Raw genomic sequence first — 16,316 nt, 5'->3', positions numbered from 1 at the left:
GGCGACCTAGGCAAGATTCAGGGCACAAAAAATTAGAAGATATAAAAACAGAGCTCGCAAGGTTGAAAACCCGCAAAGGGCGGCCTTGGCAAAAGTTAGAGCGCAAAAGGAGAGTGAAAATACTCGAGCGAACCTAAGCCTGAACTACGTAAGACTTGATTCCCATCTTTGGGATACGTAGGCAGCTTCGCCCTGAAGTTCAGTCATAAACTTTTCCCCGATCAACTCTGTCCATATTAATCATCTCAGTCATCTTTATCCATCAGCATTTATCATGATCTCCGGTACAGTGCTGTTCAAACTAGGGGCAACTTTCCGTTGCCATGACGGTGCAAAGTTACTCAAACTAGGGGCAACTTTCCGTTGCTCTAGAATGCCGCATTGTTCTTCAAACTAGGGGCAACTTTCCAGTTGCAGGGATCTGGGGTTGTGCATTTCAGTGACAGATTTTCGGCGTGTCCAATTCTGATCCACATCGAAAATAGTTTTGAAAAGTTTTAATAAAAGTTGACTTTGTTCAAATCAATCTTTTTACGACTAAGACCATTTTTGGACCAAAAGTGGAAAATTTTCAGTACCATAACTTTCAATTTCATTGATTTCAAAATAGAGTTCTCCTGCTCTTGCATTACAATCGAGGTTGCTTATTTTAGTACAGTCATAAAGAAAACTTGAAAATGCTGAATAAGCAATAAATTTGGGGCATAGTTGAATCAAGTATCTATGTGTCCCCTCCCGGAGCTGGACGAAGCATCTGATGCCAAGCTAGGCCCAACTTGTGCCTCCTCTTTGAGCCAATCCACACATTCATCTGACAAAGTGCAACTGAAGGTTGAAGCAGGGGCCAGAAACTCTCTAATCCTCCATGCCGTGGCATATCTCTGGCCAGCCAGCTCCCAAGGATGGCTGGCAATATTGCAGTGTGTCTTCTCGGCCCTGTTTTGCTCTTCGAAGGAGAACTCCAAACATTACCATACAACAGGAGAGCCGAAGGCCTTCATTTCAGACGCGTGCCGATGCCCAGATCGTCAGAAGTACACCTTTTGTTGTTGAGTTTTGCTTATCGAGTTGTTGTACTCTGCTTATCGAGTTGTTTGTCGAGCGGACGTGTTTTGTGTTTTGTGTCCTTGCTCTCTGTTTAAGCAAGTTTTGTTAAAGTCTTGTTTGTTTGCATTGTTGCCTTTTGCTTATCGAGTTGTAAACTTGCTAAAGATCCTGTTATATCTTAGTAAGTTGGGTTGTTTAGTTTGTTGCGTCGGTTCACTACCTGATTTGGTGATTACAATGCGCATTACCATTCAATTTCATTTCTTGTGCAAAACAATTGATGCGATACGATGCTAAAAATACAAACACTTTTCCAAAAGCTATTTCATTTCATCATGCTTTACAACAAATAAAGGTACAGGTTTTACAAAAATAAAACTGCCTAACAATGTGCAAAGTGCTACAAACTACTAGTAAAAAGAAAAATAAAGCATGGAAATAGCAGCATCAAAATCCTCGGGAGCGGGAACGAGAAGCACGCCTAGTCCTCTTTTGCGGGACAACCTCCACACCATCGTCAGAGTCGGAGCTGTCATCCTCAGGATCCTCCTCAGCCTCGCCTCTGTTCCCCGAGCCAAAACCGGAGCCTCCCTCCTCGACAGATGTCTCGAACTGGCGGTCGGTAGCCTCCTCCTCCTCCTCCTCCTCCTCATCAGGCTCCACCTCCACGACATGAGCCCTGCGCCTGCGGACCGGTCCTCCTCGAGCTCCTCGATAAGGCCTAGATGGCCCGGCTCCTCGGGAAGGCCGAGATGGCCCCTCCCCCTGATAAGGCCCGGATGGCCCAGCTCCCTGATAAGGCCCGGATGGCCCAGCTCCCCAATGAGGCCCAGGTGGCCTGGCCTGCGGCTGACCGGACCATGTAGGCATCTGAAAACAAGGAGTTCAAATCAAATACATCAATCCAAATATGTACATCGGATACAGATACGAGCAAAAGCTACATGAAGTGGGTGCGTGTAAATACAGTGTACAAGTGATATGTGTGTCAGATGTGCTCTATACAAGTAGTCTATCAATGCAGTAGAAATCAGCATGTCATCAGAAGTATGATAAATGCCAGGAAAAACTGAAGGGTACCTGAATGCCCGCAACAGACAACTGTGCCTCCCTGCGTAGGACCATGCCCTCGAGTGTGGCCACCAGCTCAACCATCTCCTCCATGTACCCTCGCGATGGCTGCAAAAATGAGTTCATAATCATCAGTGAACAAATGAGTATCTAAACATCTGAAATGATGAATGACGAAAGTGGAGCGTACCGGCGGCGAGTCCGGATCAATGGCATATCGATCACTGGGCATCCGAGGCTCTAGTGGAACTGGAATCGGAGAGCTAGTCCCATACTGCCACGCCATCAACTCAGTAGGCATATCTGGCCATCCTAGATGAGGATGAATCGACGGGTTCGGAGGAAACGGTCTACTCCCACCCCTAGATGTGCCAGCCCTGCTAGAAGAAGGGATGTCTGTAGCTCGAGCCCGAGCCTGATCCGAGGATGACATACCGGCAGGTCTCATCATCGGAATACGAGCTTCTGTCAATGGGGGCATCAAATATATGTGACGGTAGGTGGCGTAGTCCCCCTCCGCAACATATAACAAAGCATCGCTGCCTAGCATGGCGCCGACTACCTCTGAGTAAGAGAGCCTGTCAGCGGTCCGCATACTAGCCGGAGGTACCGCGGGAACATCCTGGGAAAGATACCCCCGTACCTGGCACAGAAAGCGCTCCCCCAGGAACCAGACTCTGCCGACTGGCCCTTCAAGCAGGACCCTATACCGGGAGATGCCTGATGCTCCGGTATACTGAAGTAAGAGATCATCACCCAGAGGTGCCCAAGGCTGCCAAGTAATCTGCGGATGATAAATGTATAAACCAATCAGAGAACAAGAATATACAGAGCAAATCAAAGATGAAAATGAAAAGGACTGAAACTTCTGAAGTACCTCTGAGTGTCGCACAGTGTCGAAGTACTGTCGCAGGCGAACCAGGGTCTCTCGAGGCCTCGCCCGGTGCGGGCCCTCAAATATCAATGAATATGGGGTCACAGGGATCCCCACCACCTCCAGCACTGGGGCTAATGATGGAAAGTATACATAAGCCCATAGCTGAGAAAAGCGGTGCAGAATGTAAGTACGAAATGATGAGAGCAAAATGCAGACTGTAAAAGTGTGCTGTATGTGCAATGTACAAGTAATAAAGAGCAGAAATGTAAATCAAGGAGACAGAAAGTACCTCCCAAGCTCTCCAGTAGCCGCCAAGCAAATCGCCCCGCCCGCGGGAGGTCGCGCTCATGTAAAAGTAGAGGGTAGCCAGGCCAGCGCCACCCCAATCATATCTACTGACCTGTGATAGGTCAACCAGAGCGCTCAACAAATATAGCCCAATGGTGTTCCCTCTGTCGGCAAACAGGGTAGTCCCGAAGAGGAACATCAGGAAGCCACGAGTATACTGCTCTGTCTCCTCAGGAGTCTCGGGCATCATCTCAGCCCGCCGGAAATGGGAGGAAAACCAAGTATAGCGGACTCTCCCAGAGACCCTGTCAACGGGTGGGCGAGCCCCCAACAAATACATCCAGGCGGCCTCCCACTCGCCCATATCCTCATCGTATGGGATGGCCCAACCTCCGACATCAAGGCCGGTCAACACAGCAAAATCAAAAGGGGTCATGGTCATGTCCCCGGTGGCAGAGAAATGAAAGGAATTGGTGGTGTCCCACCATCTCTCTACCAAAGCTGCCATCAAGGTCCTCCGGGCAGGACAGCGTGACAACCCGGTGCAGAAAGGCCCAAACCCTGCCAAGTCTACCAAATCCCTGACGCCTTCCGGGAGCTCTGCATACCAATCTCGTGCCATGGTAGAACCATATCCTCGCACACTGCGGGAACCACCCTGCATTCAGAATGAATACATACGTCAGTATAAAGTGAATGGGCTGTGTGCCAATGAAATGAATGAGTTGTATGCCAACAGAAATTTGGGCTATGTGCCAATAAAACAAATAGGCTGCGTGCCAGCAGAATGCGTGAGTTGTATGTTCAAGGTGTGATGTATAAGCTGCGTGTTCACTATCTACCTGGGCTGCGTGTTCAGAGAATTTGAATTTTTGGGCTGCGTGTTCAGTTTTCAGTTAAATTGTGGGCTGCGTGTTCACTATCTACCTGGGCTGCGTGTTCAGAGAATTTGAATTTTGGGCTGCGTGTTCAACTTTCAGTTAATTTGTGGGCTGCGTGTTCACTATCTACCTGGGCTGCGTGTTCAGAGAATTTGAATTTTGGGCTGCGTGTTCAACTTTCAGTTAATTTGTGGGCTGCGTGTTCACTATCTACCTGGGCTGCGTGTTCAGAGAATTTGAATTTTGGGCTGCGTGTTCAACTTTCAGTTAATTTGTGGGCTGCGTGTTCACTATCTACCTGGGCCGCGTGTTCAGAGAATTTGAATTTTGGGCTGCGTGTTCAACTTTCAGTTAATTTGTGGGCTGCGTGTTCACTATCTACCTGGGCTGCGTGTTCAGAGAATTTGAATTTTGGGCTGCGTGTTCAACTTTCAGTTAATTTGTGGGCTGCGTGTTCACTATCTACCTGGGCTGCGTGTTCAGAGAATTTGAATTTTGGGCTGCGTGTTCAACTTTCAGTTAATTTGTGGGCTGCGTGTTCACTATCTACCTGGGCCGCGTGTTCAGAGAATTTGAATTTTGGGCTGCGTGTTCAACTTTCAGTTAAATTGTGGGCTGCGTGTTCACTATCTACCTGGGCTGCGTGTTCAGAGAATTTGAATTTTGGGCTGCGTGTTCAACTTTCAGTTAAATTGTGGGCTGCATGTTCACTATCTACCTGGGCTGCGTGTTCAGAGAATTTGAATTTTTGGGGTGCGTGTTCAGTTTTCAGTTAATTTGTGGGCTGCGTGTTCACTATCTACCTGGGCTGCGTGTTCAGAGAATTTGAATTTTGGGCTGCGTGTTCAACTTTCATTTAAAGTGTGGGCTGTGTGTTCACTTTTGAAGTTCGGGCTGCGTGTTCAACTTCCATTTAAAATGTGGGCTGTGTGTTCACTTTCGAATTCGGGCTGTGTGTTCGACAAATCAGTGTTTGAACCGTGTGTTTCAATATGGGCTGTGTGTTCGCAATTAATTAACGAGCCGAGTGTTCAAAAATTTCTAGTGTTGAAACTACATGTTCAAAGATGTAAGGAAAGTACTATGTCACAAGCTAATTGTTTAAACATGGCAAGGGCGCAAAATGTAAAATACAGAAGATGAGGTAAATACCTCTCGAGCCTCATGAGAGAGATGCTGCTCTGGCTCTCTAAGAAGCAAATCTGCGGGTGCTCTCTCGTCGAAACTGGTAAAATGACGGAAAACGGCACGAGGGAGGACGTGCACTGCTGGACGGTACCTCTCGGGCATAAAAGGTCGGGTCCTCGGAGGTAGAGTCGTGGGATCGAAATCCCCCCCAGCACCTGAGAAACCGCCACCATGGGAAGAAGTACCCGCCATTTTCAGAAATCTGCAAAAGGGGAGCAAAAATGAGCAAAATGAGCAGAAATTGGAAAAAGTCAACAAAAGTCAACTCCCGGGAAAATATTCTAAATTTTAAGATGAACTTACCTCAAGTGTTGAAAATGCAAAAAGAAGCTCCGAAGCCGGAATTTAATCGCTCCAAAGTGTTTAAAACTAAGTGTTTTTACGAAAACAATTTGCGCGAGGCGTTGGAAAACGCGCGTAAAACTCAAAACTGGAGAGAAAAGTGTTGAAAGAGGCAAGGAATGAAATGGGGTTCGGCTGCTATTTATAGGCTTCAAGCCTTGGATGAAATGCATACAAAAAGGAGGCAAAAAGACGAAAATGCCCCTGGGAAAAGGGCACGGCCGGCCGGCCTCTAAAAATAGCTGGCCAGCCATCTGCTTTTTGCAGAAATGGCCGGCCAGCCATTAGCTTTTTTAGAAAACGGTTGGACACCCCCCCTTGGGAAGATAAATGGCCGGCCATGCTCCCCACATGCTCACCTAGCTCTCTGCAAATTTTGAGGAAGATCGGAGTTCCCGGGACCTGAAAAAGTTCAAGAAACGTACACTTCCGGTCGCAAAATTGCTCCGTCGGGACTTCGGTTTCAAATTCTGATGTGTGTCTCATCATCATCCATCGAAATCAACGTGTATCCTTTTTGAATGGGTTATAACCTTTCAGAGAAGTGAATCAGAGGTCGTGATTAAGTTACCTTCGCCGAAACACGCGTTCCGTACTCGTTGTTTCATGACAAATGAACACCCTGTTTCATGCTCGTTTTGTACTATCTTGCATTCTCATAGACATACTCGCATTGTCATGTACATTTCTCGATATTTGTATACCTCTGTGTTTGAGCATGCGTCGTCACACATATCTCATTCTTGCATTACGATGCATCCACTCACCAGCACTGCGTGTGCCAAACTTTCGAAATCACATCGAATATATGTTGTTAGCATATTGTGCTTGTTGCAATCTCTCTCTCTTGCAGGCACGATATTGTATGTACGGTTCAATTGAGGCTGGTGCGACCAGGCGAATCGCGCAGGTATCGTATCTTCTCCGTGTGAGACGTGGCGGGGATTGAATAATCCTCCGCGTTCTTAACTGCATGAAATGTAGTTGTCACTTTGCATTCTTGCTTAAAATTGTTGCATCTATTTGCGAATACTTGCCTCATTACAGCTAGCTGCATTTGCACGATCATTGGGCTACCTTCGGCTTCTTGCATATCATTTGCATTTTGCCCCCCCCCTGCCTGCGGGCATGCCTGCGGGCGCATTTCTGTTTATCCTGTCTGTTTGTCTAAGTCTTCGGCCTTGTCAAAAATGGGTCGTCTCTGGACTTTGACATTCACTCCCGTTACTTGTGACTTCCGAGTTCTGTCAAAGAGGGGCAACTGTAGACACCCCATTTTTGACCGACCTTAAGACTCAGGCGTCACCGATTGAGCGCTTGGTGATGTTGCATAATGTGCTTGTTCAGAAGTTTCAGAGTCGCGGCCGTGAGCCCTGCCTCCGGACTCCCGAACCCTTTTCTGTGCCTTGTCTCGGTTTGCGAACCAGACTCGGTTTTCTCTGTTTCTTTTCCTGAGGGGAGAGAGAGGTCCCGTAGACCATCTCTCAATGTTCGTAGGCTACATTTGGTGGCCGTAGGCCATTTTTCCCATTTCGGAGTCCGGTTCCCGGTTTTCGAAGCCGTCAGGCCGTGTGCCTCGGTTCGGGACCGCTTAACCATCTCCTATTGCTCTGATTTTTGGCATACATCCTATTTCATCCATTTTGAGGGACACTGGGGGCTGAGAAACCCACTTCGAGGTCAAATACAATTTTCGGTGCTTAACAGCCCATTTCCGGGACCCCGAACTACGTGTTTTGGCTCCGGAACATTCGTTTTGCAACGGTTTTCGCTCATTTTTGGCAGGTACCTCTGTTTTATCACAGGGAAGGTCACTGAAGGGTGGGAGGCCAGCAATTGTTGCGACAGCCAGTTATCTCTCCTCCCGAGCCTCCCGGCGCCCGTTTTTCCAACTTCCGGGCTAATGTTGAATACCTTAGAGCTAGCGTTGCCAACTTTCAACCACATATCTGTGATCTACACATCTGAGAGGCCCCTAAAAGTTCATGGCCGGCCATTAAGGTCACCTGACCCTTTTGACCCCTTTCTTCCGGGCTAATGTTGAACCCCTTGGACCCTTTTTCTCCAACTTTCAACCACATATCTGTGATGTACACACCTGAGAGGCCACTAAAAGTTCATGGCCGGCCATTAAGGTCACTTGACCCTTTTGAACCCCTCTTTCCGAGCCACTGTTGAACCCCTTGGGCCCACTTTCTTGGAATTTCAATTACATGGTTGTGTTGTACACACAAAGGCCTACCTCCCCAATACCTGGCCGGCCAAAAAAGATGGTTGACCCTTTTGACCCCTAGCCGGCCGGCTAGGGGGTGTGGCCGGCCGGCCACCTCCAGCAAAAGTAAGCGGCCGGCCGTGCTCCCCTCACTGTGTCCCTTCCAGCTGTGAGGCAATATCCCCCAGATATTTTCTGTATCCAGGGGATATTTTGGGAGGGAGTTTTCCTCTCCATTTGACCCCCCTTTTACACCCCCTTTCTTGACCTTATAACCAGCTGAGGGCCTTCTTCTAGGGGGTTAGAAAAATTGATCTTAAGAACTCCATAGCCAATTCCATCTCCATCTTCTTCAATTCTTCAAAAACCCTAAGTCCATTAACCTCCATTCCTTCTATACCACCAAGCTCTACCACCACTATCTCATTTCCAGCAGCTAGGAAGGGTTCTTGAAGGCCAAAGGAGCAGCAAATCCATCCAAAAAGCAACCAAAGTCTAGATCTTCAAGGGTAAGTTACACTTTGGTCCTTTTGACCCTTTCCTTTGATCTATTTCTAAGCCTCATTTCTTTTTGGTTTCAAGCTTCGGTCCTAACTGAAAAGGGCCATATTTTGAGCTCATCTTCACTTCTCATTGAGGGCTCAACCTTGTTTGAGCCCTCCATAATATACTTGCTTCATTGACCATGTTGTATGTCATGATTTTGTATGCTTTTTTTGACCTATGAGCAATTTATTTTCGAGCATGTTGTAAACTGATATGAGGCATATTTTGAGCCCCTCTTCAACATTGGAGAAGGGCTCAACATTGTTTGGTGTTTCCATGTGGCACTTGTAGTTCAATCTCTTATTTGGCCCCCATTTTTTGTATAAATTGATAGCCCTCTTTGCTTCTGTTTTTGGACCTTGGTCCGAACTGAAAGTGGTCTTATTTTGGCCTATACTTCATGTTCCATTCACACTTTTTTTCTGTTTGGTGATTATTTTATACACTTCATGTTTTAGCACCTTTTGAGTCTTATTTTGCATCATATTTTTAGCATGTTTGTATACTGATTTTGAGGCTGCCATATACTGTAAATGTTCATATTTTTGGTCCATCTTCAATGTTATAGAAGGAAATTTTTCAGTTTGAGTTTTGCTTATACCACTTGCTTCATTACCTCTCTTTTGGCCCCTATTCTTGCATGCTATGTTTCCCTTATCTACGCTTGCTGTTTGGCCATGTTTATAACTGTGAAAGTGCGTCTTTTGGGACTGTCTAGCTTCTGTCTTTGCATTGCATGTCCATATTGTGCATGTTTGGCATAGCTATAGGCCATTTCGGGTGCTTAATGTTGCATTTCGGGACAATTTCGTGCATTCGATATCATTTCGCTACATTTCGGGACTGTTTTTCCCCACATTTTGTTGCTGAAATTCTGTTAGTATGCTTGCATATCATTTTTGCCATGTTGCATGTCATTTTAGCATCGCCTCGGTTTGCGTGCCCGTGTGCACGCATTTCGAGGCACTTCATTTTCTGCCATCGGCATCCGATGTGAGTGTGGCTGAGGCTCACTCGTGTTGGTATAAGCCCATTTGTCATTTTCCATGCCATTTGCATTGCGTATGCATTGCCTCGGTTTGCGTGCCCGTGTGCACGCATTTCGAGGCACTTCATTTTCTGCCATCGGCATCCGATGTGAGTGTGGCCGAGGCTCACTCATGTTGGTATAAGTCCATTTGTCATTTCCGTGTCATTTTAGCATCGCCTCGGTTTGCGTGCCCGTGTGCACGCATTCCGAGGCATCTCATTTTCATCGTATCTGTCATCGCCTCGGTTTGCGTGCCCGTGTGCACGCATTTCGAGGCATCTCATTTTCATCATATCTGTCATCGCCTCGGTTTGCGTGCCCGTGTGCACGCATTTCGAGGCATCTCATTTTCATCATATCTGTCATCGCCTCGGTTTGCGTGCCCGTGTGCACGCATTTCGAGGCATCTCATTTTCATCATATCTGTCATCGCCTCGGTTTGCGTGCCCGTGTGCACGCATTTCGAGGCATCTCATTTTCATCATATCTGTCATCGCCTCGGTTTGCGTGCCCGTGTGCACGCATTTCGAGGCATCTCATTTTCATCATATCTGTCATCGCCTCGGTTTGCGTGCCCGTGTGCACGCATTTCGAGGCATCTCATTTTCATCATATCTGTCATCGCCTCGGTTTGCGTGCCCGTGTGCACGCATTTCGAGGCATCTCATTTTCATCATATCTGTCATCGCCTCGGTTTGCGTGCCCGTGTGCACGCATTTCGAGGCCTCTCATTTTCATAGTATCTGCCATCGCCTCGGTTTGCGTGCCCGTGTGCACGCATTCCGAGGCATCTCATTTTCATCATATTTATCATCACCTCGGTTTGCGTGCCCGTGTGCACGTACTTCGAGGCATCTCATTTTCATTGTATCTGTCATCGCCTCGGTTTACGTGCCCGTGTGCACGCACTTCGAGGCACTTCATTTTCAGCATTCTGTCATTTTCTCGATTCGCGTGCCCGTGTACACGCATTTCGAGGCATGTCATTCCATAGCATTGTGTATGTTAGGATTATATCTTAGTTGCATTTCATGCATATCATGCATATTGCATCGTGTCCGGAATAGGAGTTAGCCCGGGCACGGGAAACGAGGTACATTTCGTACTCCGAGTGACGGAATGTGTCTCAATTCCCCAGTCACCAACACTCCGGATTATCCATGATGGAGTTAGGTTTTAGCTGTAGCTTCATGTGCATTCATCCTATATTGAGTTGTGCATTTCGACTCTTCGGCCATCATGCCTCGGTATGCGTGATTGGTGGCACGAGGATCGAGACATGCATATATATGTGCAAATACATTGCTATGCCCCTTTCCTGCTCTCTGTTGCAGCAAGACGAAGAATCAGCAATTTTTCAGGACTTGGCACGCATTTCAAGAACAGGTGTAAACAGAGGCTAATTGGGGCATTCCGGTGGATTTCCGCGCAAGACAATCCGGACATGCATCATCCATCAGGAACAAGACAGTCCCTGGCTTGCACGCCAGCTTTACTTGTTTTCTAGTTAATTCATTAATTAATTAGAATTTTGTAATATTTTGGACTGTAATATTCTTTTATTTTGGGGACTGTAATATTTGGACTGTATTATTTATTCGGACCCTCCGAGTGAGGGCACAACTGTAATAAGTGTGCGTGAGTGTGATGTATGTCTTCCAACCCCACGTCTTTCTCCCTTCTATTTATCCGCTTACGATGGTTAGATTAGGGCATATTTAAATTGGCATACAGTATGACAGCATGTTTGCATTCATTCATCTGTATTGCATGCACCGGGCTCGGCGCATCATACTAACTGCATTGTACTTTCAATTTCAAAGTTGAATACATGTTAGTTGTAGCATTTCATATGCCATCTTAGAATAGCCGAGCCTACTATAGTTGCATTTTGCATGTGTTGCATTAAGCATTTTTGTATACTTAGGATCATACATGATTTCTAATGTAGTTTCTGTTTTTGGCTTGGAGTACTCGGTGAGTTTTATGCTTTAGCATCCTTGCATGCGTGTGAGTGAATGCCATGATAGCATGCTTACCATGAGGCTACGTGCTTACATGATTTAACTGCCTGAATGCCTGTGGGTGGAGGCTGTGTTATCTGAATTGGAGTAAAACATCAAATGTTTCAAGCCTACCTGCGGGTAGCAAACCATTTTCAAAAACAAGCACGAAATGTTTCGTTCCAATTCAGGCGACCCGGTCTATACTTGTATGCTGTGCGCATCACATAGTAACCTAGGCTAATAACCGGAATAAGAGCACACAATGTTTTCAAAAATTGATATCATGGTTAGTAGAGGCCGGTCTATGACCGGGCGAGCGGGGGTGCTCACGAAGTGACCTTCCCCAATCGTACCCAAGTTCCCGAGCCGAGGCAACTTTGGTGATGACGGACACGTGGCCTTTTGGCACCGAGTCAGGGTTTCCTAAATTTCCCAAATAAAATATTTAGGTGGCGACTCTGTATCTGGCAAAGCAGTCCATGTTTGGCACTTCTTTCAAAAATCAGTTTTTTTCACAAAACGATTTGCCGGATTTGGACTCTTTGGTTCAGACTTAGAACCGTGACTACACAAATCGAGTCCGAGCTGTAGCGAGGTCCCCCGCGGGCTTGTTACAACCGGCCTATCAACCATTGTTCCCACACCGAGCTATCCTGAGCTCGTAACTTGGCCCACAACGCGACCCAATATTCAGACACAATGCCTCCTAGCTCGGCCCAATTTGGCTATACAAATTACCCTCTCAATTGCCCCTTAATTCCATCTGTGAAGCATGATTGGGATTACTTTCCTCTAGCCGAGATAAAAACGCTCAACTCTGCCGAACTAGAGAAGTTGTTCAGTCTCACAACTCGTTCAGTCCCAACAAGTCTTGTCAGTTGCTCAGCACGTCCTTCCACTAATCTGGCGTGTTTGATACAACGTCATTCCTAGGACACGTGGCGTGCCCCTATTAGCCCTATTCTCTTGTTACAGGCATCATGTACCTCCCAAAACTTTGAATAGCTCCGCATTTTTGCCTTCAATGTATATAACTTTTGAGTTCGCAATCGTACGGCGAGTCGTTCTTTTTGTGTCTCGCCGAGCAGACCAACTCAGTTTGCTAACCCTGCCAACCTTCATTGGCCGAGATAACCATCTCGGCCCAAGAGTTCAAAAATTTGTTGGTCAAACCTGCCAACCTACTTTGGCAGAGGTAACTATTATCCCGGCCAAAGAGTGTAAAAAATTTTGTTGGTCAAACCTGCCAACCTGCTTTGACCGAGATAACTGTCATCCCAGTCAAAGAGTGCCAAAAATTTGTTGGTCAAACCTGCCAACCTTCTTAAGCCTAGATCCTTATCTTGGCTGAAGAAAAACCGTCTTGAGCCTAGATCTTTATCTCGGCTAAAGAAAGGAAAGTGTTGGTCAAACCTGCCAACCTCCCTAAGCCTAGATCCTTACCTCGGCTTGAGGAAGAAAAAAATGTTGGTCAAACCTGCCAACCTTCTTGAGCCTAGATCCTTACCTCGGCTGAAGAATGAAAAAATGTGTTGGTCAAACCTGCCAACCTTCTTGAGCCTAGATCCTTATCTCGGCTAAAGAATGAAAAAATGTGTTGGTCAATCCTGCCAACCTTCCTGAACCTAGATCCTTATCTCGGCTTGAGAAAGAAAAAATGTGTTGGTCAAACCTGCCAACCTTCCTAAGCCTAGATCTTTATCTCGGCTAGAGAAAGAAAAAAGTGTTGGTTAAACCTGCCAACCTTCCTGAGCCTAGATCCTTATCTTGGCTTGAGGAAGAAAAAAGTGTTGGTCAAACCTACCAACCTTCTTGAGCCTAGATCCTTATCTTGGCTTGAGGAAGAATAAAGTGTTGGTCAAACCTGCCAACCTTCTTAATTGCCCCCCAGTCAGGCAAAGACTTTTTCGTGGTCAGTCGTACTTGTTAACTGTGTTAACTCTCGCCAAAGGCTTTTTGTCTGGTATCGCTGTTGTGCTGGACTTTTCCTAAGTGCGTGCCCCATCTTCGTTTACCCGGATGTGTTGATGCACTCTCTCCATCTGGGCTTCCATAGTAAGGGGTGGCGTCATTGTCATTGAATCTCTTAACTTATTGCCAGCCGGCAAACCTCGTTTGTACTGTGTGATAGCTAGGTTTGTGGGACGATCTCCAATCTGATTAAAAGTCTCCCAATATCGGTTATTGTAAGACCTAAATGTTTCCTTCTCACCCATATCTATGGAGAGAAGCTGATCAATCTCTACAGGTGTCTTGGTGTTTGTTAGGAATCTAGTCACAAATGCCTCTGCTAGTTGCATCCATGAAGCTATGCTACCTTCTGGCAACCTTTCAAGCCATGTTAGACCCAAGTCACCAAAGCTGGAAAGAAATATGATACACATTAGAGCCTCGTTTCTTCGATACACCGCCATAACCTGGTGGAAGTGGCTCAAGTGAATGTAAGGGTCTGACTTTCCCTTATAAATAGTGAATTTAGGGTGGTGGAAGCCAGAGGGTAATGGTGCGTTCTCAATCGCCGGAATGAACAGCGAGCTCTGCAACCTTGTTAACACTTTATCTGCCGGTTCATAGGCAAGACGCAGCTCTAGCATTCCAACCTCGACACTCCCATGTGTTCTAGGAGCCAACTGTTGTAATGCAGTGACTCTGCGGGGGTCACGAGCCTGAGTGTCTTCTCTCCTTTGAGCCCTTTCTTCAAACACTGTCCGCAGGTCCGCCAACCTAGGCAACTCCGTGTGCCTAGATGTCGTTTGGTGTGAATGTGTAGGCCGATAGCTGCTTCCTTCTGTGTAAGACCTTTCAGTAATCCTTCTCTCAGACCTGGAGTAACGAGTCCTGGAAGTCCTCAATTGTGTATCGCCTGACCTCAGGCTTCTACTTTCAGCTTGTGATGGTGTGACTTGTTTGTCACGATCTTCTGAGTGGCGAAGGTGTGCCCTGCTCTTGCCCACCTCTTCTTCCACCGCCCCTTTGCCCTTTATCTGGCGATTTATAGTCTCCATGTCTACCACCATCCTCCGTATCAATTCGTCTTGCTCTTTTACCTGATCTTCTAGAACTTGAGGATCCAACCTTCACCTTTGCTTTTCAGGGCTTTGGGAGCGACGAGGACTGGAGCCCCATCTTTCACGGGTATCCCTCCGCGGGTTCTGTCGCTGGGGATCTAACTCTGCCATGGGCGAGATAAAAGGTAAGCCTTTGCGCCTTCCGCCCCCCTCTGGGGTTTGCCCATCAATGGCAAAGTATGGCAAGTCTTCATTGTGCGCCATTGAAATCAGTTGAAAGAAAACTTAATCAAGAGGTTCGTTCTTTGTGATTGCAATTCCCACAGACGGCACCAATTGTACGAGCGTGAAATAATCTTCTCGTATAATTCTGTTGATCAAGTTTGCACTCCTCCAAACAACATTGCTTGCCACCTGAAAACATAAACGTGAGCTAACCGGCAGGTGTGTGCCGAAAACCCCTCCGATGCCTAAGTCAGCAACTAAACAATAGACAATAAGCTCTATGTATTGTAGAGTAAGAATTGGGATACCTGTACATAGGTCCTGCTATGAGCTTTTATAGATCATGCCTGGCACAATCTTAGTAGGATTCCAACTCTCCTTATAAGAGTCCTCCTAGGAATCACACTCCCAGTGAAGAGTGTCTATCCTGATAACACTCTACTCACTACCAACCAAGTGAGATGGTTTGCACAATCCTAGTAGGACTTTATTTTCCTTAGCAGAGTCCTCCTAGGAATTACACTCCCAAGGATAATGCATATTTTGATAACACCCTACTCACTGCCAACTAAGTGAAATGGTTATCACCTTGCTTGGCTCACTACGCCTAGCCGAGCTACCTGGCGCAAATACCCTGACCGAGCAGCACGATCACTAATTGCTTTGAATCCTCTCGCCGGGATACCTCTAGCTAGGCTTCTTATATGTGTCCGACATAGCACTTCGGCTCGCCCACTGACCGCAACTGGAGCTCACCGACCGGCCTATCAACCATTGTTCCCACACCGAGCTATCTTGAGCTCATAACTTGGCCCACAACGCGACCCAATATTCAGAAACAATGCCTCCTAGCTCGGCCCAATTTGGCTATACAAATTACCCTCTCAATAATGATCTAAGTAAGCTCGGTAGTTTATACCTGCACGAAATGGTTTCCATTTACGAATCCTATGCCGATATCTCTTCGATCAGATGTTGCAATCAGTATTGATTTAATTGGTAGAAATGTCAAACATTGTTGCATAGATAAATGATAAAGAATGACTCAATAGTATGATGCTATCAAATGATCCATGTCGGGCATACTCATTCAATGATTAAATCCAGGGCTAGGTTCAAAGTAGGATAAGATAGAGGTAAGGTCATCAACCATTTTCTGTGAACCAAATATTTGCACATAGTGCATTACATTCGAATGCAGCTCAAGTGTAAGTCTTGATTTTCTGCCATTACCTCCCGCATCTGATGTCTTTATAACAATGACAAATCTAGTCTTCTTTTCAACGTCAAAAACCCATTTAATTAATGCTTGACAACTACTAAAAATCAAAAATAATAAATACATTTTTTATACATCAAATTATTAATAAAACTCAATACAAATTAAAAATAAGAAAAAATTGTATTCATAAAAAAACTTAACAAATCTCGTCTATAATGAATTCATGATTGGAGTTTACTAATAATGTAGTACTTGCATTATTGCAATGAGTAGAAGTACAATCCTTCCAAGAAAAAAAATTAAAAATATAAAAAAAAATGAAATTGAAAATACACAGTAATGAGTAGCCAAACAAATTTAAAAAAAATTGGCC

The 16,316-nt window shown here is 46.0% G+C and overlaps 1 protein-coding gene across 1 annotated transcript; it reads right to left on the bottom strand.

Moving 5' to 3' along the window:
• Nucleotides 1–1,356: 1,356 nt before the first annotated feature.
• Nucleotides 1,357–2,463, bottom strand: LOC145790103 (uncharacterized). The gene is made up of 2 exons (XM_082867941.1): nt 2,128–2,463; nt 1,357–1,917 (listed from the first exon to the last, which is right to left on the bottom strand). The coding sequence occupies exons 1-2, from the start codon at nt 2,248–2,250 to the stop codon at nt 1,495–1,497; spliced, it is 546 nt and encodes a 181-aa protein (XP_082724067.1). The 5' UTR covers nt 2,251–2,463; the 3' UTR covers nt 1,357–1,494.
• Nucleotides 2,464–16,316: the final 13,853 nt, after the last annotated feature.

This window comes from Camellia sinensis, chromosome 5, assembly GCF_055761805.1.
Source record: "Camellia sinensis isolate YWXY chromosome 5, ASM5576180v1, whole genome shotgun sequence".
Classification (NCBI taxonomy): Eukaryota; Viridiplantae; Streptophyta; class Magnoliopsida; order Ericales; family Theaceae; genus Camellia; species Camellia sinensis.
This window is presented reverse-complemented; position numbering and strand designations above follow the sequence as displayed.

Bases quoted from the DNA above. Each gene is read 5' to 3' on its own strand.
- LOC145790103 (XM_082867941.1), bottom strand. From the start codon at position 2,250: ATGATTATGAACTCATTTTTGCAGCCATCGCGAGGGTACATGGAGGAG. The intron at 1,918-2,127 runs GTACCCTTCAGT...CCTTGTTTTCAG, and splicing joins TGTCTGTTGCGGGCATTCAG to ATGCCTACATGGTCCGGTCA.